Here is a 26,199-nt window from a genome sequence, read left to right as displayed (position 1 = left end):
AATCAGTGCTATTGAACACCCATTGCGTCTGTGTGTTGTTTTGAAAATATTGAACCAATGGAAAGTAGTAAAAAGTGCTTTGGATGGACAAAACCTCTTAACTCCATTGGACCCTCAAAATGTCTGCTAAAAAGCAACTAACTCCACCACCTCTCCCCCCCCCCCCCCCCCCCCCGCCCCAATGGAAGTAATTGACAATATATAAAGTTACAACACCAACTTTGATGAGGCTGTATTGCTTTGTTTAACCGATTTTAGCACTGTGTTATGCTTTAGCTATTGAAAAATAGCAGATCTACAAGCTCGTAGCGCGCCACGAGCTTGTAGGTCTGATATTTTAGAAAAATCGAAGAACGACTGACATAGAAACATAGCTTTTTCAGAAAACTGTCATTTTCAAACAGACATTTTTTAGAAACTGATCTCAGGTCAAAATGGGTTAAAAAAATATAAGGTTTTCTTAATTTCCTGAAAATGTGATATTTTTCATCTCCTGAAAAATGAACATTTTGGACTTATGAGGTCTCCTCCCGAACAGCAGAGATATGCTGCATGTACAGTATGAGGACATTACTAGTAATGGCGTCTTAAGAACTTGTTCTCGTATTAGTACGTATAGTAAACAACGTAGTCTACAACAACGTTAGTACGTATAGTAAACAACGTAGTCTACAACAACGTTAGTACGTAGTCGGAACAACATAGACCACAGCATTGACATCATTAAACGTTACGTCTCATTCCTTAACCAAGCCGTATAAAGATTACAAAGTAAAACAAATTGGTATGGCTGCAAAAAGCTGGTTTAGTTCACCTGCTATTCTTATTGTCTTCCTCTTTTTTTCCTGTACAGACGTTTGCAAAAAAAACAAAACAACATTAGCCAATAGAGTTATTATGTTAAATCAACATCCATTATCTTCACAGCTGGTATAATTAATTATGACTCCACACATTTTTACAAAAATATAACTCTATCCTATCCTGCTTCACAAAGGAAAAATACTGATTAGCGTATAGGGTTAGATAATTAGCGAGCACAAGAAGTGACGTGAACCACCAAAACGTTTGCAACACAGTCGAGAGTTAATGTGGTCGATATTGTTTCTTTTATCACAGTCAGTGATCAAATATTAGCCATCCCTGTTACCTAGAATACTATTTGAATATTTTCAAATGGGGGCCGGCTAATTAGTGTCAATTTGGGGGTCCTTGACGTGAAAAGGTTTGGGGGAAAAAAGAGAAGATGAAGGACAGGTTTTCTAAGTATTGAGGGTGTGAGACAAGTGGTTATAACTGTCTAAAAAACACACATTAACGTGAATGACAGTAGGTTTCATCTGCAACATGTTGTACTGTGTACAACAGGCAGTGGGGACTGGGGGGGCCCTGCTTCATCTATCTCTCTCAGCTCAGGGGCCCTCAGAGGCCCTTGGCCTGAGAAACATTGGAAGACCCCTGACCCTATACTGCTAAGTGACATCCATGGTTTTCACTTATAGCGTATAACTTGACACTTCTAGTGGTCTCAAATGTATGATTCTAGCATCTGAACTGAACTGAGGACACACATAATATTTTTTATTATTTTTGTGTGTAGTGGCAGCTAGTGGCAAAGTCTGAAAACAACCTGTGCACGTGACAGCTAACATCCGACGTTGACCGTTCACAGTCACACCGAGGTGATTAAAGTAGCATAACCACCAAAAAACAAAATGAAATATCAATCTAACATACCTCCATAATCTTTACACAGGGGCCATTATGGTTTATAAGGCAATGGAGTGACTATGAATCAAAAACAAAATATAATGTAGATGTTCAGGTTCATATTATATTCACTGTTTCTTTTCATTTTTTTTGTATATTGGTACACAGTCCAGTAGTTCTAAGTACCTTGGTCTACCTGGCGTATTAAAATATTGAGAGCATAATATTACTGCCAGGGTGGATGTGTCGCGTCCATTACATTAAACGCTCACACAGTACAGTAAGCAAACCGTCTCATCCACATACTGTGCGTACAGTACACATTCACACACTGTCACTAAATGATATACGCAGATCTGACAATCACTATGGATACAATAAATCCAATGCACAACACATGTACGCCATTTTGGAAACAACTCTTCCTACCTATACTTCAAGGGCCTTCCTTCACAGGTGTTACCGATGATACTAATGAAGGCTCCGTTCCATTGTGTGTTTAAAGCACACTTTAAGCGCTTCCTGGTTTTTAAACAGCTGGGGGATGGAAATGAACGCTCGCGAGCGGCTGCAGCTCGACGCGTCGGCAAAAGAAAGACGGAAACGCTTTGCCGACGCTACGCTAAGTTGAAGCTGCGCGCGAGCGAGCGTTCATTTCCATCCCGTCTGAAAACCAGGAAGAGACGCCCTGGAATAGGCGTCTTCTTATTTACGTATATTCGCGTATATTAAAAATCAGACCAGTCTGAAGCGAGTGGTGCAACAGCACCCCCTATTGGTACTCCAAGGCTACTCTAAAGTGGAATAGGGGAGTGGCATGCCTGACAAAGAACTCCATATATGGGCATAAAATGGACACAGACATAATATCTGGCCAACTTGCATCGTTCCAAGTAGGCCAGTGGCCCCCAACGGGGCACCGCTCTAGTTTCCAAAATGGCGTACGTGCATAGAGGCTATTATCTCCTTACTTCAGAATAAGGCCCCACCGGATGAGATATTGTAAACATAACGGACCAAAGGGAAGAGAAACACAGTTTGCAGCTTTAGATGAATATCAAAGCGAAGAGGAAGTTAACCCATTCTGAACGGGAACCCATTTTGGTGTTAGCATCATGTTATGCTTTAGCTATTGAAAAATAGCAGATCTACAAGCTCATAGCGCGCCACCGAGTGGCGCGCTACGAGCTTGTAGGTCTGCTATTTTTGAAAAATCGATAGAACGACTGACATTTTTAGAATCTGATCTCAGGTCAGAATGGGTTCATCAGACCAGTGTGTGTCCAGTGGAAACCTCGTGTGAATCTGATCTCAGGTCAGAATGGGTTAATTACAGACTGCATCTACTGTACTCTCGATGGCACACTGAACCACCCTAAATGATCATTGCAGCCGAATAGCAAAGCTAAACGTAACACATTTTGAAGTTTGAAGTCTTTGACATCTTGACGTATTTATTTACCTGTTAACTGTTCACCACCCCCAAGAAAGAAAGAAAGACAATCATGATAATCATGATAATAACGAAAATGAAATGTTCTTCGCGGGGGTCAAACCTATAAAGCTAACTTAATTCTGATTGTTTAAAAGCCCAGACATGGGGTTTGCCTATCATCCCTAACACTGATATAAGACTGTGGCAGGTACGGCCCAACACCTCAGCTGTAGGTCGCATATAGGCGACACCTCAGCTGTAGGTCGCATTATAGGCGACACCTCAGCTGTAGGTCGCATATAGGCGACACCTCAGCTGTAGGTCGCATAGGCGACATCTCAGCTGTAGGTCGCATATAGGCGACACCTCAGCTGTAGGTCGCATAATTATAGGCGACACCTCAGCTGTAGTTGTACGTGAAGTTGTAGGAGCTGGGCTCCTTGGGCACGGGGGGCGGGGCCTCCGGGATGGCGATGTTCTCCAGGTCCAGGAGGCGGAGCTTCATCTCCATGCTGATGAGCGTGTCGAGGTCGCTGCGCGTCAGGTCGCTGCCCATCTCTCTGCCCAGCAGGGCGCACAGCCCGTCCGTCCACACGCAGTACTGGAGTACAGGGAGAAGAAATTAAATCACACCCGTGTGAACTGAGTGGTGTGGCGTGGTGGTCCCAAGGTGGGTTTCCCCGGAACTTCCAGACCCACACAGGAACGTGCCCAGGGTGGGTGCCAGCACCGGGTTCTGGCGAGCCGCCCCCCGCGTCCGAAACGGTGGAGAAATGACAGAGTTACTGTGTGGGGGAATTACCTCCCCCTCTCTCTCAGTGGCGTGCAAGTGGCGTATGACAAATATCCATATATGGAGATCTAAGGGTTTGAGGTCGGAGGTCAGATGTGGATGGACTTGCTGGCCAATATTGATGACATCAGGGATCTCCATAGATGGGCTTAATTGCAACAGAAGATCGCATACAGTATACTATGACATCAGATGTGGGCCTGGGCACCATATATATAGGAATTGACCGTTTTCAGAGTAAATAGCTGGTTTCTGATGGTCGTGTTATTATAGCTTACCTCATATTTGTTTGGAGCTACGAAGTTTAGCGTCTCGTCGGGATCGTACAGGACGGAAAAGGCGAGCTCCAGCACCTCCTTCAGAACGCACGCACACACACGCACACACACACACACACACACACACACACACACACACACACACACACACACACACACACACGTTTCAGATCATTTGAAAATGTGATCGAATTGGGACAACCCTACTAATAATGGTCTGAATTAAAGGAGTAGTTCACCCCAAAAAGAAATGCCAAATATTGTATCAATTACACAACCCACAAAGCCTTGAATTCATGGAGGTTTTTTGGTTCGTTTTTGTCTCATCCCTGAGCACATCGTTGGATGACCGGCAGAGTCTCCTATTGACCGATGACCCGTTCGATCGAATTCTCAGTGAATTCAAAGTCAAAGTCGTACGATTTGTCACACACGTTACCGCAGTGAAATTTGTTCTCCACCCATCTCTTGGGGCGGTTGAGCCGCAGCCAAGGAGCGGTGAGTTGCAGCTCTGGAAACATTTGATTAGTAGATTTGATTTGACCCCCCAATCCAACCCTTTGATGCTGAGTGCCAAGCAGGGAGGCATTGGGTCCCATTTTTACAGTCTTTGGTATGACCCGGCCGGGGATCGAACCCCGACCTCCCAGTTTCAGGGCGGACACTCTAACCACAAGGCCACTCAGCTAGTCAATTCAAGGCTTCATGGGGGTTGTCGACCGATAGAAAATAAGACATTCTGTGGGTGAACGTCAAGAAAGACCTACCTTGTTTTGTTTCAGTGCACTTTTCTCCTTCATGTGAGGACAGTCCTTCCCCGTCACCACAGACTTGATGTCGGACACGGGGACTGCAGGGACAGGACCAGGAAGAACAACAGGTTTTAAATATTAATAATCAGCCCTGTCAAACTGTTGAGCTTGTAGATCTGCTACTTTTGAATTTGAATCCTGAAAAGTAACAGTTTTGGACATAGCTACAGGAATGAGGTTTCATTTTTTCCTCAAAACCAAATCTCTCTGCCAAACACAGCCGATCTATGAGCTGTAGTTAAGACAAGCTTCATGTATTAATTTTTTTTGCATTCTTTAAAGTCTTTCAAAATGTTACAGAACTTACCATGAATAATTGAGTCAACCATCATAATTATTCATGGGTATTTTATTTTTCTTTGTTCCTAATAAATCTCTTCTACAAGGGGCTATTTCTTTTCGTCTAGACATTTCAAATCAATTCAGTACTTTGGAAAAAGAAAAAGAGAAACTTCAACAAAACTTCAACAAACTTCAATTGCCTACTTTCTACGTTTATATAGTCTCTGCAAGTTGATGTTCATATCGTGAATTGAAATAAATGGGTTTCCTAAAAAAAAAATCACTCCTTAAAATGCCTTCTAAACCGTTTTCTGAAAGACCTACAGTATTTCACCCTGCGTGCCAACTTTGTTGGCTAATTTGTTGTTTCTATTGTTTTACATGTTGTGTACTTTTTTATAGTTATTTTTTTTATACAATTTGTGCTAAATGAAGAAGCAGTAGTGCATCAAACCCACATGGTACACTTTGGGAAACGCTCCAAAATGAGTCACATTCAATGGACTAAATTTGTCTCTCGATCTGTCTCTCTGTCACAGAGGAGCTCAACCCAGGATTAACACTGAGTCACTGATGCACTGATGCACTGATGCACGCACACACGCACACACACACACACACACACACACACACGCACACACACACACACACACACATACACCCACACACACACACACACACACACACACACACACACACAGCCACAGCCAGATTCTGCGAGAGAAATAAGCAACCATGCAGGTCTAAAACAAAACAAGCCCAAAAGAAGCAACTAGGCCACATGAGAAACTTTTTAAAACCTATAAATTACATCAGCTATTTGAAAACAGGAGGTGCTCTCTCTCTCTCTCTCTCTCTCGGCGGTGGGGTGGGGGGGGGCTCCTCCTCCTCACTGGCAGGTGAGTCAGTAAGGATGCAACAGCAGTGACAACGCAGAAGTGTGTGTGTGGGAGGGAGGGGAGGAATTCATTAGCATAACGGGGAAAAAATGGGTAAAGCGAGAAAAGAAGAGACGAATCTTAACAAGCAAAGGAGCTCAACGCAGGCGTTAACCCATTTTGGGCGGGAACCCATTTTGGTGTTAGCATTATGTTATGCTTTAGCTATTGAAAAATAGCAGATCTACAAGCTCATAGCGCTACGAGCTTGTAGTTCTGCTATTTTTGAAAAAACGTGAAAATGTGGGGCAAATCTTTCAGAGCCAACGTTTTAAACTCAAATCTTTGCTTCTGAGGTGTCCCTGGAACAACATATTTTCAGATGGGGGGGGGGTCCTTGACATGAAAATGTTTGAGAACCACTGACATAGAAACATGAGGGTTTTTCAGAAAACTGTCATGATTTAGAAGACATTCTGTAGAATCTGGTGTCGGGTCTGAATGGGTTAACAACGGTGACTCACTCTTGTCGCTGAGCAGCTCAAAAGGCACTTCGCCCTGAGGAGACTCGTCCAGGTCACCGTAGTGCAGCACCTTGTGGTTGAGAGACAACCGACAGAACCAGAACTTCTCTGCAGAGAGAGAGAGAGAGAGAGAGAGACAGAGAGAGAGAGAGAGAGAGAGAGATTGAATTATATTGTATTAACCCATTCTGACCTGAGATCAGATTCATACGAGGTTTTCCACTGGACACACACTGGTCTGATTAACCCATTCTGACCTGAGATCAGATTCTAGAAATGTCAGTCGTCAGGTCGATTTTTCAAAAATAGCAGACCTACAAGCTCATAGCGCGCCACTCGGTGGCGCGCTATGAGCTTGTAGATCAGGTATTTTTCAATAGCTAAAGCATGACATGATGCTGACACCAAAATGGGTTCCCGTTCAGAATGGGTTAACGTACTCTGCAGTATTCTCTCAGATACATTCTGGATTACAGCTTTAACTGTGGAACGGTGGAAAGTCTTTCAGTTTACTGGAGTATTTCCAGTTTTCAATACTTACTTACTTCTACTCCACTACATCTCAGATGCAAATGTTGGTACTTTTTAACTCCCACTACAATTATTTGGCTATTTGGAAATCGTGTAGATCTGCTATTTTCAAAGGATTTTATTTTGAAACGAGTGAAATGGGACATTATTTGTGACTACTTACTATACGTACTTTTTGTACTTATATTTTGACGTCAATACATTTTGTACTTTTAGTCAAGTCCATTTTGAATACTGGTGCTTTTACGTGTAACATAGTAATCCCTAACATCATGGAATTGCTACTTATTTTTCAAAATGTGAGTTCTTCTTCCATCTTCACTGGTCTGTCATGAGAAAATTGGTTTAAAAAGCAAAGTGTGTGCGCACACGTGGGTGTGTGTGCATGTGTTCGTGTGCGTGCGTGCGTGAGTGCGTGCGTGCGTGCTGGAGGATTATAATACCTTGCCTCCGGCGGTTGTGTGTGTGGGTGTGCGCGCGCGCGTGTGTACGTGCGTGGTGGGTATTCTAATACCTTGCATCCGGTGGTTGTGTGCGTGCGTGCGTGTGTGTGGTGGTGGAGCATTATAGTACCTTGTCTCCGGCGGTTTCCCAGCTTGCGGAAGCAGCTTCCGTCACACAGCCTGTTGAGGCGTTGCTGTTTGATGAGCTCCAAGATCTCTGGCTGGATCCTCTCCCTCAGCTCTCTGAAGAAACACCCAGTATATTAATATATATATATATACACCCAGTATATTATATATATATACACCCTACTGTATACAAGATCTCTGGCTGGATCCTCTCCCTCAGCTCTCTGTGGAAACACCCAGTATATTAATATATATATACACCCTACTGTATACAAGATCTCTGGCTGGATCCTCTCCCTCAGCTCTCTGTGGAAACACCCAGTATATTAATATATATATACACCCTAGTGCTGCCAACGAATATTCTATATCCGAATATAGATTCGAATCAAAAATAATAATTAATAACCGAATATATAAAATTAAGGTTCGAATTAAAAATAATATTTTGTTTTTCTTTTTTTTAATTATTATTATTAGTTTTCGGTGCCATGGGTAAGCGTTGTGACTTGTGAGCTTGTAGATTAGTTATATTTGCCACGCGACACGCCGACAACGGCATACATTGAAGAATAAATCAGCAGCCTCGCACATTTCCTAAACACAGACTATACAGCGCAGCGCAGCGCAGTTCTGATTGGCTGCCTCGTCTCTAGCCATGTTGCCTCAGAATTCTTTAGGGTCACTAATTTGAGCATAACAGCGAAGCGCAGGCGCTAGCCAGCTAAAAAGTTTCATAACGTCGGCAGCAGACCCACAGTCCACAGATAATAATAATGCAGCAGAATTAACACTGCCTCCGTGCCTCGTTTTGAGGCACGGAGGCTGTGTGGTAGGATTGCTCATTTAAGAAAAATGTTTTACTGGAGAAGGGAGAATGTATGCGTTCCGTTCCATCTCAGTTTTCAGCAACACCAATGCGCGGAGAGAGAGAGTTGCGCCAGCAATGCGATCTTAAATGTTATGTCTCAGGTTGTATTGGTGTAAATATAATTATTAAAAAATCCGATTGGCTCGAATTGAAATCCGAAATCCGAATGGCTCGAATTGTTCGAATCCACGTGGGTTTTTAAAACGAATATCCGAATCCAATTTTTGGACAATTACGGCAGCCCTAATACACCCTACTGTATACAAGATCTCTGGCTGGATCCTCTCCCTCAGCTCTCTGTGGAAACACCCAGTAAATACATATATACACCCAGTATATATATAAAGGAAAGGAAAGGTACTATGTTTACCCTGCAGGGTAACTGGACTAAGCTCAAGAACTTGTTTACAGCCAGGCCCTGCTCATAGAGAACATTTCATGGTAGGGGTTCAATGCCTTGGCCAGTATATATATATATATATATATATATATACACACGCAGTATACACCCAGTATATTTACAATACATTTACAATACATTTACTCCTATAGTCCACTGCATCTCGGATCCAAATGGTCTACTCTTTACTCCAGATCTACAAGCTAAGCAGATCTACAAGCTAAGCAGATCTACAAGCTAAGCAGATCTACAAGCTAAGCAGATCTACAAGCTAAGCAGATCTACAAGCTAAGCAGATCTACAAGCTAAGCAGATCTACAAGCTAAGCAGATCTACAAGCTAAGCAGATCTACAAGCTAAGCAGATCTACAAGCTAAGCAGATCTACAAGCGAACAATGCATAAAAGAAATAGCCGATCAACAATGCTTCACGGTTGTGAGCTTGTAGCTCTGCTATTTTCAAAAGATTTTTTTCTGCATAATGAGTGCATTTACTTGTGCTACTTTAAGCACATGTTGATGCCGGTATACTTTTGCACTTTTACTCAAGACGTACATTTTTAATTCCTCGACTTTCACAGAGTATTTCCATGTTGCAATATTGATACTTTTACTAAAGTAAAAATGTGAGTACTCTTTCCACCACTGCAGTACACCCACGGCACTGTGAGTCACACAAGAAACACCCACGCTGTCGCAGCATCTCTGCGTCTGCTCTGACTGCGTCTGCTCTGACTGCGTCTGCTCTGACTGCGTCTGCTCTGGCTGCGTCTGCTGCTCTGACTGCGTCTGCTCTGACTGCATCTGCTATGACTGCGTCTGCTCTGACTGTCTGCTCTGACTGTGTCTGCTCTGACTTGCATCTGCTCTGACTGCGTCTGCTCTGACTGCGTCTGCTCTTACTGCGTCAATGTTTGCTGCTCTGCTCTGTTTGTCAGGGTGGGTGGTCCCCAGTTCAGATATGATTATTTTGGGGTGGTCCCCAGTTCAGACAAGACGATATATGACTCTTGCTCAAGTATATTCTGGGGAAACCTGACTATAATTATCTGTACTATATCAAAGCTTTGAGGACATATACAGTAAACCGATAAGACAAACATATAGTTTACGGTGACATAACTGACATAATGGGCGGCGACTGGAAGTCGTCCTGGCTCATCCTCTCCGACTGGCGCAGGCGGAGGATCTCGGAGTAGCTGAGGCTGCGCAGCTTAGCCTTCAGCTGGTCCAGGGAGGAGGGCTTCATGGCCAGAGCCCTGGTGATCTGCTCCCGCACCACCTGCATCACCTATAACACAGATCACAGATCAGCTCCATAACCACCTGCATCACCTGGAGACAACACAACACAGATCACAGATCAGCTCCATAACCAGAGCCCTGGTGATCTGCCCCCTGACCACCTGCATCACCTATAGTCACAGATCACAGATCAGCTCCATAACCACCTGCATCACCTGGAGACAACACAACACAGATCACAGATCAGCTCCATAACCAGAGCCCTGGTGATCTGCCCCCTGACCACCTGCATCACCTATAGACACAGATCACAGATCAGCTCCATAACCACCTGCATCACCTGGAGACAACACAACACAGATCACAGATCAGCTCCATAACCAGAGCCCTGGTGATCTGCCCCCTGACCACCTGCATCACCTATAGACACAGATCACAGATCAGCTCCCTGACCACCTGCATCACCTATAGACACAGATCACAGATCAGCTCCCTCACCACCTGCATCACCTATAGACACAACACAACACAGATCACAGATCAGCTAGCCTGGCTAATAAGCCAGACTCAAGCATTGAACGTCACTGTACCAAAGCCTGCCCATATTGCATACCGTGTCCCGATTGGCCACACCAGTTCTCTGGTGTAGGAAATGGGTGTACACTCCAGACCGTAATCCGCTGGCAGGCAATTTATTTTTTGCCAACGGCTGATTCGGTCTGGCTTATTAGCCAGGCTACAGATCAGCTCCCACCCTCATCACAACAGGTTATAGACACAGCAAGAAACAACACAGATCACAGATCAGCTCCCTCACCACCTGCATCACAACAGGTTATAGACACAGCAAGAGACAACACAGATCACAGATCAGCTCCCACCCTCATCACAACAGGTTATAGACACAGCAAGAGACAACACAGATCACAGATCAGCTCCCACCCTCATCACAACAGGTTATAGACACACAAAGAAACAACACAGATCACAGATCAGCTCCCTCACCACCTGCATCACAACAGGTTATAGACACAGCAAGAAACAACACAGATCACAGATCAGCTCCCTCACCACCTGCATCACAACAGGTTATAGACACAGCAAGAAACAACACAGATCACAGATCAGCTCCCACCTGCATCACAACAGGTTATAGACACAGCAAACAACACAGATCAGCTCCCTCACCACCTGCATCACAACAGGTTATAGACACAGCAAACAACACAGATCAGACCACCTGCATACTCTACCACCACAGGTTAGATGGACACAGCAAACAACACAGATCAGACCACCTGCATAGTGTACCACCACAGGTTAGATGGACACAGCAAACAACACAGATCAGACCACCTGCATAGTGTACCACCACAGGTTAGATGGACACAGCAAACAACACAGATCAGACCACCTGCATACTGTACCACCACAGGTTAGATGGACACAGCAAACAACACAGATCAGACCACCTGCATACTGTACCACCACAGGTTAGATGGACACAGCAAACAACACAGATCAGACCACCTGCATACTGTACCACCACAGGTTAGATGGACACAGCAAACAACACAGATCAGACCACCTGCATACTGTACCACCACAGGTTAGACAAACAACACAGATTAGCTCCCGGACTTGATTGCGTCGCATGCTTAAAATAGCTGATCTACATACAGTAGATTTGCTATTTTTCAGAGGGTTCAGACTAGCGCAACTAAACATAAAATGACTTGATCCTTTCTCCACTATCAATCAATCAATCAATCAAAACTTTATTTGTATAGCACATTGTACAGCTTCACAGTTTACAAATATAAAAAAACATTAAAGGAGATGGAAAACAAAGAAGGAACAAAGATGGAACAAAAGAAGTCCCTCCCTAACATTTTAGTCTAGTGTTTATTGGTTGACGAAAACGTTAATATGTTTAGTTTTAGTTTTTATTTTGTTTTCGTCAGAGAAAAAAGGTAGTCAACGATTGTTTTAGTTGACAAAATGGACCCTCAGAGGGCTGTGCTGTGTGTGTGTGCGTGTGCGTGTGCGTGTGTGTGTGCGTGTGTGCGTGCTGTGCGGTGTGTGTGTGTGTGTGTGTGTGCGTGCGGGCGTGCGTGTGTGTGCGTGCGTGCTGTGCGTGTGTGTGTGCGGTGCGTGCTGTGCGTGTGTGTGTGTGTGCGTGCTGTGCGTGTGTGTGTGTGTGTGTGTGTGTGTGTGTGTGTGTGTGTGTGTGCGTGAGTGCGGGCGTGTGTGTGCGTGCTGTGTGTGTGTGTGTGTGTGTGTGTGTGTTCGTGCGTGCGTGCGTGCTGTGCGTGTGTGTGTGCGTGCGGGCGTGCGGTGCGTGTGCGTGCTGTGCGTGTGTGTGTGCGTGCGGTGGTCTCTGACCTTGTTGAAGTCCTCGGCCGTGGCCCTCATCTCCTTCCAGGTCTTGTTGAGCAGCTGGATGCAGACGCAGAAGAACTCCTCCCAGGCCCGCTCGTGGGTGAAGAACATGGGGTGGTAGTCGTTGCAGCCTTCGTTAGCTGGACGGCGAGAGGACGTTGGAAGTGAGGGTTATTGTCTACTGTACTATATACTGTATATACTGTACCCTGACTGTGGCTCTCTACTGTCCCATATATACTGTACCCTTGTAACAATCGCGCTTTACTTATGCAAGGCAAATTATTACTAAGGGAAAATGAAGCGGGATCGTAGGGTTATAGTCTGAACACTTTATGTACGTAGGGATGCTCAAAAGTTGTAATTGAATAAATCACAGGTAAACAGTACACTTCACAATGAAGTCTCTCCCTGTCTCTTTCCCTACCAAATGAAATAAACAAACAAGAAAACAAACTCAAACCAACAGTCAATAATTACAAAGAATCCTAAAAGCGCGTGAAACACATCAACGGCAGCGAGCGCCATTGGAAAATAAAATGTGAAAGACGTAAATCGGCAGTAAAATTTAACTAGTTCATTGTGTGTCGTGTGCCAAGTTCTGGCAGCTTCTTTGATGCACCCTCATTTCACAATGTTACTACGTTACTAAGTTACAAAGAAACAAAATATAGTTTTCATAATAATAGTGGAGCAAAAAGTGCAATATTTACTCCAGTAAAGTAAAAACACCTAAAATGTGTACAATACTTATTCAGTATTTAAGTCCGACGTCATTTTGTAGTGCTACGTTACGTCCGGGTCCAAGTGGCACCAGCTCCCGTCCGCATCTCATTGTAAATAGAATATCTTAATGCTTCCAACTCGAGTAGAATTATTAATGTTTTGTACAAGTGTCCATGACAACAAAAATATATGATGTGGAGACAATAAAGACTATTATTATCATTATTATTGAAGGTGCTCGGTAAAATATTTCGGGGGCATATTTAGAATGTGTGCAGGGCCTGCAGGCTTGAGTATGTTGAATCTGGTTTGCATTAATGAGGATTTAGTTGACACAATAAAATAAAATGGCGATAGTATTCCATGTGGGGCAGACGGCCTGTCACAGCCAGATTTGGGAGAGCAGCGCAGCTTTGTTGTTGCGAGGAAAGCGGTAAAATGAGACTTTCGTGGTTGTTTTCGTCTCAGATTTAGTCCGACGGAGCGTCACAGTATAACTCTATGGGGACACAAAAGCGACACAAAAGTAGGACCCGGAAGTATCTCAGGAGGGGGCGCTCACGTCACAGCTAAAATACTGAATGAGTACATTGGTTTACTGTACTCTGTCTGAGAAATGCAGGATACAGTACTTACGCAGCTCTCCGACCTGCAGGATCTCACACAGCATGCGCGTCAGCTCGATGGCACAGCGGCCGAACGGACACTCGTGCTTGTCCTCGCGGCTGCTGTTCTCCAGGACGATCTGTGGCGGGACGGAATTATAGCACCATGTGTGTTAGCATGCTCCAAACTGACAGGATCATAGCGCCATGTGTGTTAGCATGCTCCAAACTGGTGGTGTTCAATATTTCATGCCGCCGACCCCCATCTGAAAATATGTTGTTCCAGGGACCCTCCAGAAGCAAAGATTTTAGTTAAAAACTGAAACGAATATATATTCAAAGATTTGGTTCATAGCGCGACACTCGGAACTAAAGAGACTTTAACTGTTCAATACGTTGAAACAGTTGTCACCCTGATGTAACAAATAACAATGTATTTCCAACTCCAGCTTGTCTCAGTTCAGGCTGCATGAACAGCACTCCAGCGCTCGGTTTCTGCCCCCTCAATATCGCAACTCTTCTATTAGATGGCTAATAGAAGACATTCTACTAGCCCTGCAGATAGCCTTTGTCCTGTAACCGTTGGTTCCTATACAGTTCATTATACACCAATGCTTTAACACTTGAAGCAAATAAAAGTAAACTGGGAGTTATAAACCAAAACTTGGTCTCAAACTCAAAGCAAACAAATACAAGCTGACAGAAACACTCTGTGACGGCCTGGGCCGTGGCTCAGTGGTCCAGGCACCTTGGCTGGTAATCCAGTCTGGCAGTGTGCCGCGGGTTCGACTCCCGATCCCGACGGCCTTTACTGCATGTCACCCCCCCATCTCTCTCCCCATTTCCTGATGTAGGTGACCAGACTAGACTCACCCTGATGTAGGTGACCAGACTAGACTCACCCTGATGTAGGTGTCCTGGTGGAGCATGTTGTCCAGACTATAGACTCACCCTGATGTAGGTGACCAGACTAGACTCACCCTGATGTAGGTGTCCTGGTGGAGCATGTTGTCCAGACTATAGACTCACCCTGATGTAGGTGACCAGACTAGACTCACCCTGATGTAGGTGTCCTGGTGGAGCTTTAGACTCACCCTGATGTAGGTGTCCTGGTGGAGACTAGACTCACCCTGATGTAGGTGTCCTGGTGGAGCTTTAGACTCACCCTGATGTAGGTGTCCTGGTGGAGACTAGACTCACCCTGATGTAGGTGTCCTGGTGGAGACTAGACTCACCCTGATGTAGGTGTCCTGGTGGAGCTTTAGACTCACCCTGATGTAGGTGTCCTGGTGGAGACTAGACTCACCCTGATGTAGGTGTCCTGGTGGAGCTTTAGACTCACCCTGATGTAGGTGTCCTGGTGGAGACTAGACTCACCCTGATGTAGTTGTCCTGGTGGAGACTAGACTCACCCTGATGTAGGTGTCCTGGTGGAGACTAGACTCACCCTGATGTAGGTGTCCTGGTGGAGCTTTAGACTCACCCTGATGTAGGTGTCCTGGTGGAGACTAGACTCACCCTGATGTAGGTGTCCTGACTAGACTCACCCTGATGTAGGTGACCAGACTAGACTCACCCTGATGTAGGTGTCCTGACTAGACTCACCCTGATGTAGGTGTCCTGACTAGACTCACCCTGATGTAGGTGTCCTGACTAGACTCACCCTGATGTAGGTGACCAGACTAGACTCACCCTGATGTAGGTGTCCTGGTGGAGCTTTAGACTCACCCTGATGTAGGTGTCCTGGTGGAGACTAGACTCACCCTGATGTAGGTGTCCTGGTGGAGACTAGACTCACCCTGATGTAGGTGTCCTGGTGGAGACTAGACTCACCCTGATGTAGGTGTCCTGGTGGAGCTTTAGACTCACCCTGATGTAGGTGTCCTGGTGGAGACTAGACTCACCCTGATGTAGGTGTCCCGACTAGACTCACCCTGATGTAGGTGACCAGACTAGACTCACCCTGATGTAGGTGTCCTGACTAGACTCACCCTGATGTAGGTGTCCTGACTAGACTCACCCTGATGTAGGTGTCCTGACTAGACTCACCCTGATGTAGGTGACCAGACTAGACTCACCCTGATGTAGGTGTCCTGACTAGACTCACCCTGATGTAGGTGACCAGACTAGACTCACCCTGATGTAGGTGACCAGACTAGACTCACCCTGATGTAGGTGACCAGACTAGACTCACCCTGATGTAGGTGACCAGACTAGACTCACCCTGATGTAGGTGACCAGACTAGACTCACCCTGATGTAGGTGACCAGACTAGACTCACCCTGATGTAGGTGACCAGACTAGACTCACCCTGATGTAGGTGACCAGACTAGACTCACCCTGATGTAGGTGACCAGACTAGACTCACCCTGATGTAGGTGACCAGACTAGACTCACCCTGATGTAGGTGACCAGACTAGACTCACCCTGATGTAGGTGACCAGACTAGACTCACCCTGATGTAGGTGACCAGACTAGACTCACCCTGATGTAGGTGACCAGACTAGACTCACCCTGATGTAGGTGTCCTGGTGGAGCTTGGCCAGGTACAGCATGTTGTCCAGAGCCAGCATCCCTGGAGGAGTCTGGGTGAAGTCCGTGGCCGGGTTCACGTGGTTCTGCAAAAACGCAACGCCACACCAAGCACGACCCGTTATAACACATTAACCCATTTTGACCTGAGGACAGTCGTTCTCAAAAATATGTCTTGTGAAGGACCCCCAACAATAATATGTAATTGGCCGCTGACCCCCCATCTGAAAATATGTAGTTCCAGGGACCTCCCCCAGAAGCAAATAATTGAGTTAAAAACGTTCGCTCTGAAAGAATATATATTCTAAATTTGGGCCACATTTTCACGGGGGAAAAAAAAATAGCAGACCTACAAGCTCGTAGCGCGGCACTCGGTGCCGTGCTCCAGGAATTATATATATATAATTATAATATATTTATATATTTGAGGCGGACCCCTACCTCAAAATGTTTGGTTCCAGGGACCCCCATAACAAAGATTTGAGGTAAAAAATGCTTTAAAAAAAAATATATATATATATATATATATATATATATTCAAAGATTTGCAGAAAAACAGCAGTAATAAAGGGGAGCAGCACTCACGGTGAATCCCAGCATCTTGTAGTCCTTGGTGTAGAGGGCCTTCCTCTTCTCCGTCCCGCTGGGGTCGTTCTCTCCATCGAAGGCGATCCGCCGCAGTTCGAAGATGACGTCCCTCTGAGCCTGAGAACAGTAACATTAAGATAAGATGACGTCCCTCTGAGCCTGCCTCGACAGAGAACAGTAACATTAAGATGACGTCCCTCTGAGCCTGCCTAGACAGAGAACAGTAACATTAAGATGACGTCCCTCTGAGCCTGCCTCGACAGAGAACAGTAACATTAAGATGACGTCCCTCTGAGCCTGCCTCGACAGAGAACAGTAACATTAAGATGACGTCCCTCTGAGCCTGCCTAGACAGAGAACAGTAACATTAAGATGACGTCCCTCTGAGCCTGCCTCGACAGAGAACAGTAACATTAAGATGACGTCCCTCTGAGCCTGCCTAGACAGAGAACAGTAACATTAAGATGACGTCCCTCTGAGCCTGCCTCGACAGAGAACAGTAACATTAAGATGACGTCCCTCTGAGCCTGCCTCAACAGAGAACAATAACATTAAGATGACGTCCCTCTGAGCCTGCCTCGACACAGAACAGTAACATTAAGATGACGTCCCTCTGAGCCTGCCTCGACAGAGAACAATAACATTAAGATGACGTCCCTCTGAGCCTGCCTCGACAGAGAACAATAACATTAAGATGACGTCCCTCTGAGCCTGCCTCGACAGAGAACAATAACATTAAGATGACGTCCCTCTGAGCCTGCCTCGACAGAACAATAACATTAAGATGACGTCCCTCTGAGCCTGCCTCGACAGAGAACAGTAACATTAAGATGACGTCCCTCTGAGCCTGCCTCGACAGAACAATAACATTAAGATGACGTCCCTCTGAGCCTGCCTCGACACAGAACAATAACATTAAGATGACGTCCCTCTGAGCCTGCCTCGACAGAGAACAATAACATTAAGATGACGTCCCTCTGAGCCTGCCTCGACACAGAACAATAACATTAAGATGACGTCCCTCTGAGCCTGCCTCGACACAGAACAATAACATTAAGATGACGTCCCTCTGAGCCTGCCTCGACAGAGAACAGTAACATTAAGATGACGTCCCTCTGAGCCTGCCTCGACACAGAACAATAACATTAAGATGACGTCCCTCTGAGCCTGCCTCGACACAGAACAGTAACATTAAGATGACGTCCCTCTGAGCCTGCCTCAACACAGAACAATAACATTAAGATGACGTCCCTCTGAGCCTGCCTCAACACAGAACAATAACATTAAGATGACGTCCCTCTGAGCCTGCCTCGACAGAGAACAGTAACATTAAGATGACGTCCCTCTGAGCCTGCCTCGACAGAGAACAATAACATTAAGATGACGTCCCTCTGAGCCTGCCTCGACAGAACAATAACATTAAGATGACGTCCCTCTGAGCCTGCCTCGACAGAACAATAACATTAAGATGACGTCCCTCTGAGCCTGCCTCGACACAGACCAATAACATTAAGATGACGTCCCTCTGAGCCTGCCTCGACAGAGAACAATAACATTAAGATGACGTCCCTCTGAGCCTGCCTCGACAGAGAACAATAACATTAAGATGACGTCCCTCTGAGCCTGCCTCGACACAGAACAATAACATTAAGATGACGTCCCTCTGAGCCTGCCTCGACACAGAACAATAACATTAAGATGACGTCCCTCTGAGCCTGCCTCGACACAGAACAATAACATTAAGATGACGTCCCTCTGAGCCTGCCTCGACACAGAACAATAACATTAAGATGACGTCCCTCTGAGCCTGCCTCGACAGAACAATAACATTAAGATGACGTCCCTCTGAGCCTGCCTCGACAGAGAACAATAACATTAAGATGACGTCCCTCTGAGCCTGCCTCGACAGAGAACAGTAACATTAAGATGACGTCCCTCTGAGCCTGCCTCAACACAGAACAGTAACATTAAGATGACGTCCCTCTGAGCCTGCCTCAACACAGAACAGTAACATTAAGATGACGTCCCTCTGAGCCTGCCTCGACAGAGAACAATAACATTAAGATGACGTCCCTCTGAGCCTGCCTCGACAGAGAACAATAACATTAAGATGACGTCCCTCTGAGCCTGCCTCGACAGAGAACAGTAACATTAAGATGACGTCTCTCTGAGCCTGCCTCGACAGAGAACAGTAACATTAAGATGACGTCCCTCTGAGCCTGCCTCAACACAGAACAATAACATTAAGATGACGTCCCTCTGAGCCTGCCTCGACAGAGAACAATAACATTAAGATGACGTCCCTCTGAGCCTGCCTCGACAGAGAACAATAACATTAAGATGACGTCCCTCTGAGCCTGCCTCGACAGAACAATAACATTAAGATGACGTCCCTCTGAGCCTGCCTCGACAGAGAACAGTAACATTAAGATGACGTCCCTCTGAGCCTGCCTCGACAGAGAACAATAACATTAAGATGACGTCCCTCTGAGCCTGCCTCGACAGAGAACAGTAACATTAAGATGACGTCCCTCTGAGCCTGCCTCGACACAGAACAGTAACATTAAGATGACGTCCCTCTGAGCCTGCCTCGACAGAGAACAGTAACATTAAGATGACGTCCCTCTGAGCCTGCCTCGACAGAGAACAATAACATTAAGATGACGTCCCTCTGAGCCTGCCTCGACAGAGAACAATAACATTAAGATGACGTCCCTCTGAGCCTGCCTCGACACAGAACAGTAACATTAAGATGACGTCCCTCTGAGCCTGCCTCGACAGAGAACAGTAACATTAAGATGACGTCCCTCTGAGCCTGCCTCGACAGAGAACAATAACATTAAGATGACGTCCCTCTGAGCCTGCCTCGACAGAGAACAATAACATTAAGATGACGTCCCTCTGAGCCTGCCTCGACAGAACAATAACATTAAGATGACGTCCCTCTGAGCCTGCCTCGACAGAGAACAATAACATTAAGATGACGTCCCTCTGAGCCTGCCTCGACAGAGAACAATAACATTAAGATGACGTCCCTCTGAGCCTGCCTCGACAGAACAATAACATTAAGATGACGTCCCTCTGAGCCTGCCTCGACAGAGAACAGTAACATTAAGATGACGTCCCTCTGAGCCTGCCTCGACAGAGAACAATAACATTAAGATGACGTCCCTCTGAGCCTGCCTCGACAGAGAACAGTAACATTAAGATGACGTCCCTCTGAGCCTGCCTCGACACAGAACAGTAACATTAAGATGACGTCCCTCTGAGCCTGCCTCGACAGAGAACAGTAACATTAAGATGACGTCCCTCTGAGCCTGCCTCGACAGAGAACAATAACATTAAGATGACGTCCCTCTGAGCCTGCCTCGACACAGAACAGTAACATTAAGATGACGTCCCTCTGAGCCTGCCTCGACACAGAACAGTAACATTAAGATGACGTCCCTCTGAGCCTGCCTCAACACAGAACAATAACATTAAGATGACGTCCCTCTGAGCCTGCCTCGACACAGAACAGTAACATTAAGATGACGTCCCTCTGAGCCTGCCTCGACACAGAACAGTAACATTAAGATGACGTCCCTCTGAGCCTGCCTCGACACAGAACAACAACATTAAGATGACGTCCCTCTGAGCCTGCCTCGACAGAACAGTAACATTAAGATGACGTCCCTCTGAGCCTGCCTCGACAGAACAGTAACATTAAGATGACGTCCCTCTGAGCCTGCCTCGACAGAACAGTAACATTAAGATGACGTCCCTCTGAGCCTGCCTCGACAGAACAGTAACATTAAGATGACGTCCCTCTGAGCCTGCCTCGACAGAACAGTAACATTAAGATGACGTCCCTCTGAGCCTGCCTCGACAGAACAGTAACATTAAGATGACGTCCCTCTGAGCCTGCCTCGACACAGAACAGTAACATTAAGATGACGTCCCTCTGAGCCTGCCTTGTGTAGTCTGAGCTCAATTACACCCAAAACACCTGAACTTTTAATGTCACTGTTTTCACAGTTTTGCTTGTTTTCATTGCAGCTCAAAAGGCTTCCAAACCCCAGAGAAAACCACAGCCCACAGAATATTCACTGAATGTTCAAAGTTCAGGTTTTTTTGGGTGTAATTGATGCGATAAAACATACAATAAAAATAAAAATAAATAAAAATTATTGTCATGAAGCCTTTAAGAAGAATATGGTCATCATAACAGAAGGTCTAAGTCCTCACCTGGTCATCAAAACAGAAGGTCTAAGTCCTCACCTGGTCGTTGGGGTCCATCTTGGTCATCATACGCTCCTCCAAGAGGTTAAAGGTCAGCACCTGCAGCACGTACAGCTGATGGGCCATCTCGGCTTTGATTGGCCGGTTGCCCCTGATGATGTGCTGAGAATAAAAGACAAAAGCATATACTGTACTGTACTGTATACCGTACCGTACCAAACAGTACCGTACCAAAGTACCGTACCGTACCAAACAGCTGGAGATAAGCAGATAATGCAGTTTGCCATCGCAGCAACGGACAGCCTCACTATGGTACCGCATTCACAATCACAATACTGTAGGTGGAATTAATGACCTTCTCCACCCATTGCAACGGCGTTACTTACAGGCACTAGCTTCTGGTAAATAGCCTGGGTTGAGCAGGGAATAAACAACCATTACTGTTTTGTGCTGTTGTTTGAATCCATTAACCCATTCTGACCTGAGATCAGATTCTAAAAATGTCAGCCGTTCTTCGATTCTAAAAAAAATAGCAGACCTACAAGCTCGTAGCGCGCCACTCGGTGGCGCGCTACGAGCTTGTAGATCTGCTATTTTTCAATAGCTAAAGCATGACATGATGGTAACACCAAAATGGGTTCCCGTTCAGAATGGGTTAAATCTCTTCTCAAAACGTATTTATTCAGAAAAGCATCCCCCCCCCCCTGCCCTGTTGAATGTTTGTTCGGTATGTTCTATTACATTGTTGTTGTTTTTTATATTGCATCTATTCTTTAAATATGCTTTCTACTGTTGGCCAGCTGGCTGTAAGTTGTTGATTTGCTTGCTATGTTGCATCTATTTAATTGTGTTTTTTTAGTGAATTTGTTGTACAGCACTTTGTGACTTTGTCCAGAAAAGTGCTATATATAAATAAAGTTATTATTATTATTATTATTATCAGTGCGGGCATGCATTCCAACAGGGTCCCTGAAGCCAAATCTAATGGCTTCAAAATCTGAGCCAAGTCTCCTGTACGAGTTAGGCCTGTCACAATTATTATTACATAATCGCCTAATGGCTAAATTATCCATCTATAGATGCACCGCGTCTCTGTGCGTCTACATACGTGTGTATGTACTGTATGTCTGTAATCCACATACTGTAACTCCAGAACCGTTCGCCCCACCGACTATACAAATTGGACCCACGTGTTCCAAACCCCCCACAGGCAGTGTACTGTAAGTGCCCGGTGTCCAGTCCCTGCGGGGGGGTGGAGAACACGCGTGTCGAATATGAAGTCGGTTCTCCAGTTCTGTGCATTACAACTACACACACACACACACACACACACAGACAGACAGACAGACAGACAGACAGACAGACAGACAGACAGACAGACAGACAGACAGACAGACAGACAGACAGACAGACAGACAGACAGACAGACAGACAGACAGACAGACAGACAGACAGACGTATACAGAGTCGTGGTGCATTCATAGATAGATAGATAGATAGATAGATAGATAGATAGATAGATAGATAGATAGATAGATAGATAGATAGATAGATAGATAGATAGACAGACAGATAGATGAAACAGTGAAAGGATGCTGTCTGCATAAAGCCGGTTACAGTTGGACATTTTGACGGCCGTATGATAACGACCAACGACAGAACGTAGCCGACAGACACTCACATTAAGGATGATGGATCTCAGGTGCTTCTGAGCCAAGGTGCTCGCCATCTCCTGTTGGAGGAGAAACAAAGCACACATAGATGTAGCAGACAGCCCCTGTTGTGTGAATGATAGCTTCACTGTCGGTATACGTAGCGGCACATCTGCCCCCGCTCTGATTCCACAAAGGTTTTTAACCCATTTTGGGGCGGGAACCCCTTTTGGTGTTTTAAATATTATGTTATAATTTAGCTATTGAAAAATAGCAGATCTACAAGCTATGAGCTTGTAATAGGTCTGCTATTTTTGAAAAATCGTGAAAATTATTTTTATTCAGAAAACTGTCAGGATTTAGAATACATTTGTAGAATCGTTCCCTGGGTCAAAATTTCAAATCAATCTCGTTATCTCGTTTCCGGCATTAAAGGAGGTAAGATGTTGGCACGCGGGGGGGGGGGGGGGGGGGGGGGACCCGGGTTCGAATCTGGGGCGTTACATGTGGATAACGTAGTTCATACAGTAGATATAAGGAGGGGAGAAAACAATAAGGGGAGAAAAGACTGACTATGTGGACTGAAGGAGGACAGAGAGAGAGAGGATGATGGCGTGAGATGTGATGTGTACTCACGGTGAGCTGCCGGTCCAGAGGGTTAGTACACTCCTCCTAGGGGTCAGGGGTCAGGGTTCAGGGGTCAGGGGTCAGGGAGGAGGGGGGTGTGGGGCGGAACAGTGAATGGAAACAAAAAGAAGTGCACAACACTTATACATGGACCATGAGATAGAGAACGGCATACAGTACGTCACAGGGACCGGCATGCGACGGGAGGACGTCACAACAGTCGTACACGAGCTCGTATACGAGCTCCCTCGTTATGGCTCTGTAACTGAGAGTGTACCGTTGTGGGTCGCTGACATTGTCTCTTTTATTTTGCAGAGGTTTGCGTGATCTGCGCATTTCACAATGTAGATATTATGTCCACTAGGGGGAGTAGAGCTATATAAAAATCTGCGACCAGTCAAAGCATCAACAGAGAGAGAGAGAGAGAGAGAGAGAGAGAGAGAGACTAAAAATGACTGGTTTATTAATTTGTTGTATAAATCAAACATCATACATGTAATGCACGTGATTTTCTGTTAATGTTGACACTAAGATTACGTCACGTCATTAACAACTAATAATGTTATCTTCTACAAGTTAACTGGTTGTAGTTCTGTACACTCTCAGGGTTAAATTAACATTGATTTTACAATATAAACTGGGGGTCCCAGAGATATAAATGCCATTAAATGGGGGGTCCGTAGACTAGACTAATATGCATGTCCAACTGATGGGGATCCTTGAAATTAAAATGGTTGAGAAGAATCACTGCTAGAGCTGTAAAAGTCTTCTCTTATGGGGGTCCCTGCGGCATCTCTCTTCAAACGGGGGTCCGCGGGCTAATTGGTGTCAATTTGGGAGTCCTTGACATGAAAAAGTTTCAGATTCATCTCATTCTATCCTATACAGTTTTCTTTGCTGTGTCAGTTTTCTTTGCGGTGTCATAGTGTGCGTGCGTGCGTGTATTTTTCAGAGCTGGACACTGACCTGGCGTCTGTCTTCGGGCGCCTTGAGGAACAGAGCGTTGATGAGGGCGATGGCGTACGTCTGGATCTCCTGGTTAGACCTGGAAGAGGAACACGACCGGAGTTAGAAGCATCTTGTTCCACACATCTAGGCAGACATCTTAAACCATTCTGGTGTTACATACATTATGTTATAATATAGCTATTAAAAAATAGCAGATCTACAAGCTCATAGCGCGCCACCGAGTGGCGCGCTACGAGCTTGTAGGTCTGCTATTTTTGAAAAATCGTAAAAAATGTGGCGCAAAATCTTTGAATATATATTCTTTCAAAGTGAATGTTTTTAACTCGGGGTCTAAATGGCTTAAACTATGGGGTGGTTCGAACACCTTGTGTAAAACCTCATCTCCATACTGTAAATATCAGTCAGTGGTGGAAGAAGAAGTACCTTTTACTATATTACAATATTACACGAGAGGGGGGGGGGGGGTGGTTTAACGTTATTAATGCATGCCTGCGATGCTGCAGGAACGAGAGCAACGCAGACTATTCCAGTCCAACCCTAGTCGAGGAAATCAACGCTGCCCCCTGTGCCCATGTGTCAGGAGGATGCATGTGCATGTGGAACGCCCTAACAACAGTCATTAAGACATGTGAATCCCTTGACTCCTTCAAAACCGCTCTCAAAGGGCACCTACGGACGGCTGCAATTCGAAACTGGCCTATGTAAAATCCCCTTTTCCCCTCACTGTATATGTTTCTTTTCCCTTTTTGCTTCCTTTATGATGAATTCCTGTTCTGTTCTTTAACTATATGGAAGTGTCTATTTGTACGTCTCTAAATGTTTTGATGAATTGAACATGGTGGACCCTGTTGTAAACAAGTGTAATGCTCAATTGGGTCGTCCACTCACAGTTAACAGTCTTTGTATTGAGTTTGTGCTTGAAATGTACTGTAATTCTGCAAACTGTTAATAAATATTTCAATCAATCAATGATAGGATGCTGCCCCCCCCCCCCCCTCCCCCCCTGTGCATGTGTCAGGAGGATGCTAGGATGCTGGCCACGCCCCCCTTGTGTCAGGAGGATGCTAGGATGCTGGCCACGCCCCCCTTGTGTCAGGAGGATGCTAGGATGCTGGCCACGCCCCCCTTGTGTCAGGAGGATGCTAGGATGCTGGCCACGCCCCCTCCTGTGCATGTGTGTGTGCTCACACTTGCAGGTGCCCGATGAGCTGTCCCACGGTGATCTCCTGCGCCACCCGGTGGTAGAGGCTGTGGCTGTTCAGCACCATGCTCTCCAGGATGGCCAGCGAGCGCTGCAGGATGGACACGTCCACCATGGGCTGGTTCACGTAGCCGGCGATCTGATTGGACAGAGAGAGAGAGAGAGAGAGAGAGAGAGAGAGAGACTGGTTCACGTAGCCTGCGATCTGAATGGACACAATATTGGTTGCATGCTGAAAATAGCCGATCTACAAGCTCACAACGTGTCACAACAATCTCCGAATGCCATATAGAGTCTGGACCTATAGCCAGCGGCGTATATATCGACCGGGGCCCAGCGCCCCTAATGGGGCCCCCGGGGCCCAG

The 26,199-nt window shown here is 45.7% G+C and overlaps 1 protein-coding gene across 4 annotated transcripts in view; it reads right to left on the bottom strand.

The window, feature by feature from the left end:
- Positions 1-234: 234 nt before the first annotated feature.
- Positions 235-26,199, bottom strand: part of elmo2 (engulfment and cell motility 2) — a 46,653-nt gene continuing 20,688 nt past the window's right edge. For 2 of the 4 annotated variants that reach the window (XM_080783497.1, XM_080783496.1), the window contains exons 10-24: positions 25,822-25,973; positions 24,631-24,709; positions 23,674-23,709; positions 23,067-23,117; positions 21,425-21,547; positions 17,162-17,281; positions 16,558-16,662; positions 14,076-14,184; positions 12,717-12,853; positions 10,214-10,377; positions 7,817-7,929; positions 6,713-6,820; positions 4,984-5,066; positions 4,217-4,294; positions 235-3,746 (exon numbers count right to left, since the gene is read on the bottom strand). In XM_080783497.1, the coding sequence (XP_080639623.1) occupies positions 3,546-3,746; positions 4,217-4,294; positions 4,984-5,066; positions 6,713-6,820; positions 7,817-7,929; positions 10,214-10,377; positions 12,717-12,853; positions 14,076-14,184; positions 16,558-16,662; positions 17,162-17,281; positions 21,425-21,547; positions 23,067-23,117; positions 23,674-23,709; positions 24,631-24,709; positions 25,822-25,973 (1,659 nt within the window). In that variant the 3' untranslated portion in view covers positions 235-3,545. Of the gene's footprint in view, positions 3,747-4,216; positions 4,295-4,983; positions 5,067-6,712; positions 6,821-7,816; positions 7,930-10,213; positions 10,378-12,716; positions 12,854-14,075; positions 14,185-14,946; positions 14,966-16,557; positions 16,663-17,161; positions 17,282-21,424; positions 21,548-23,066; positions 23,118-23,673; positions 23,710-24,630; positions 24,710-25,821; positions 25,974-26,199 lie in introns of those variants that run through there. The other 2 variants (XM_080783498.1, XM_080783499.1) reach the window with 2 other exon arrangements.

The sequence above is a fragment of the Protomyctophum bolini genome (genome assembly GCF_963924005.1).
Source record: "Protomyctophum bolini genome assembly, chromosome: 2".
Lineage (NCBI taxonomy): Eukaryota > Metazoa > Chordata > Actinopteri > Myctophiformes > Myctophidae > Protomyctophum > Protomyctophum bolini.
The sequence above is the reverse complement of the archived record's forward strand: the minus strand, read 5'-3'. Positions and strand labels throughout refer to the sequence as shown.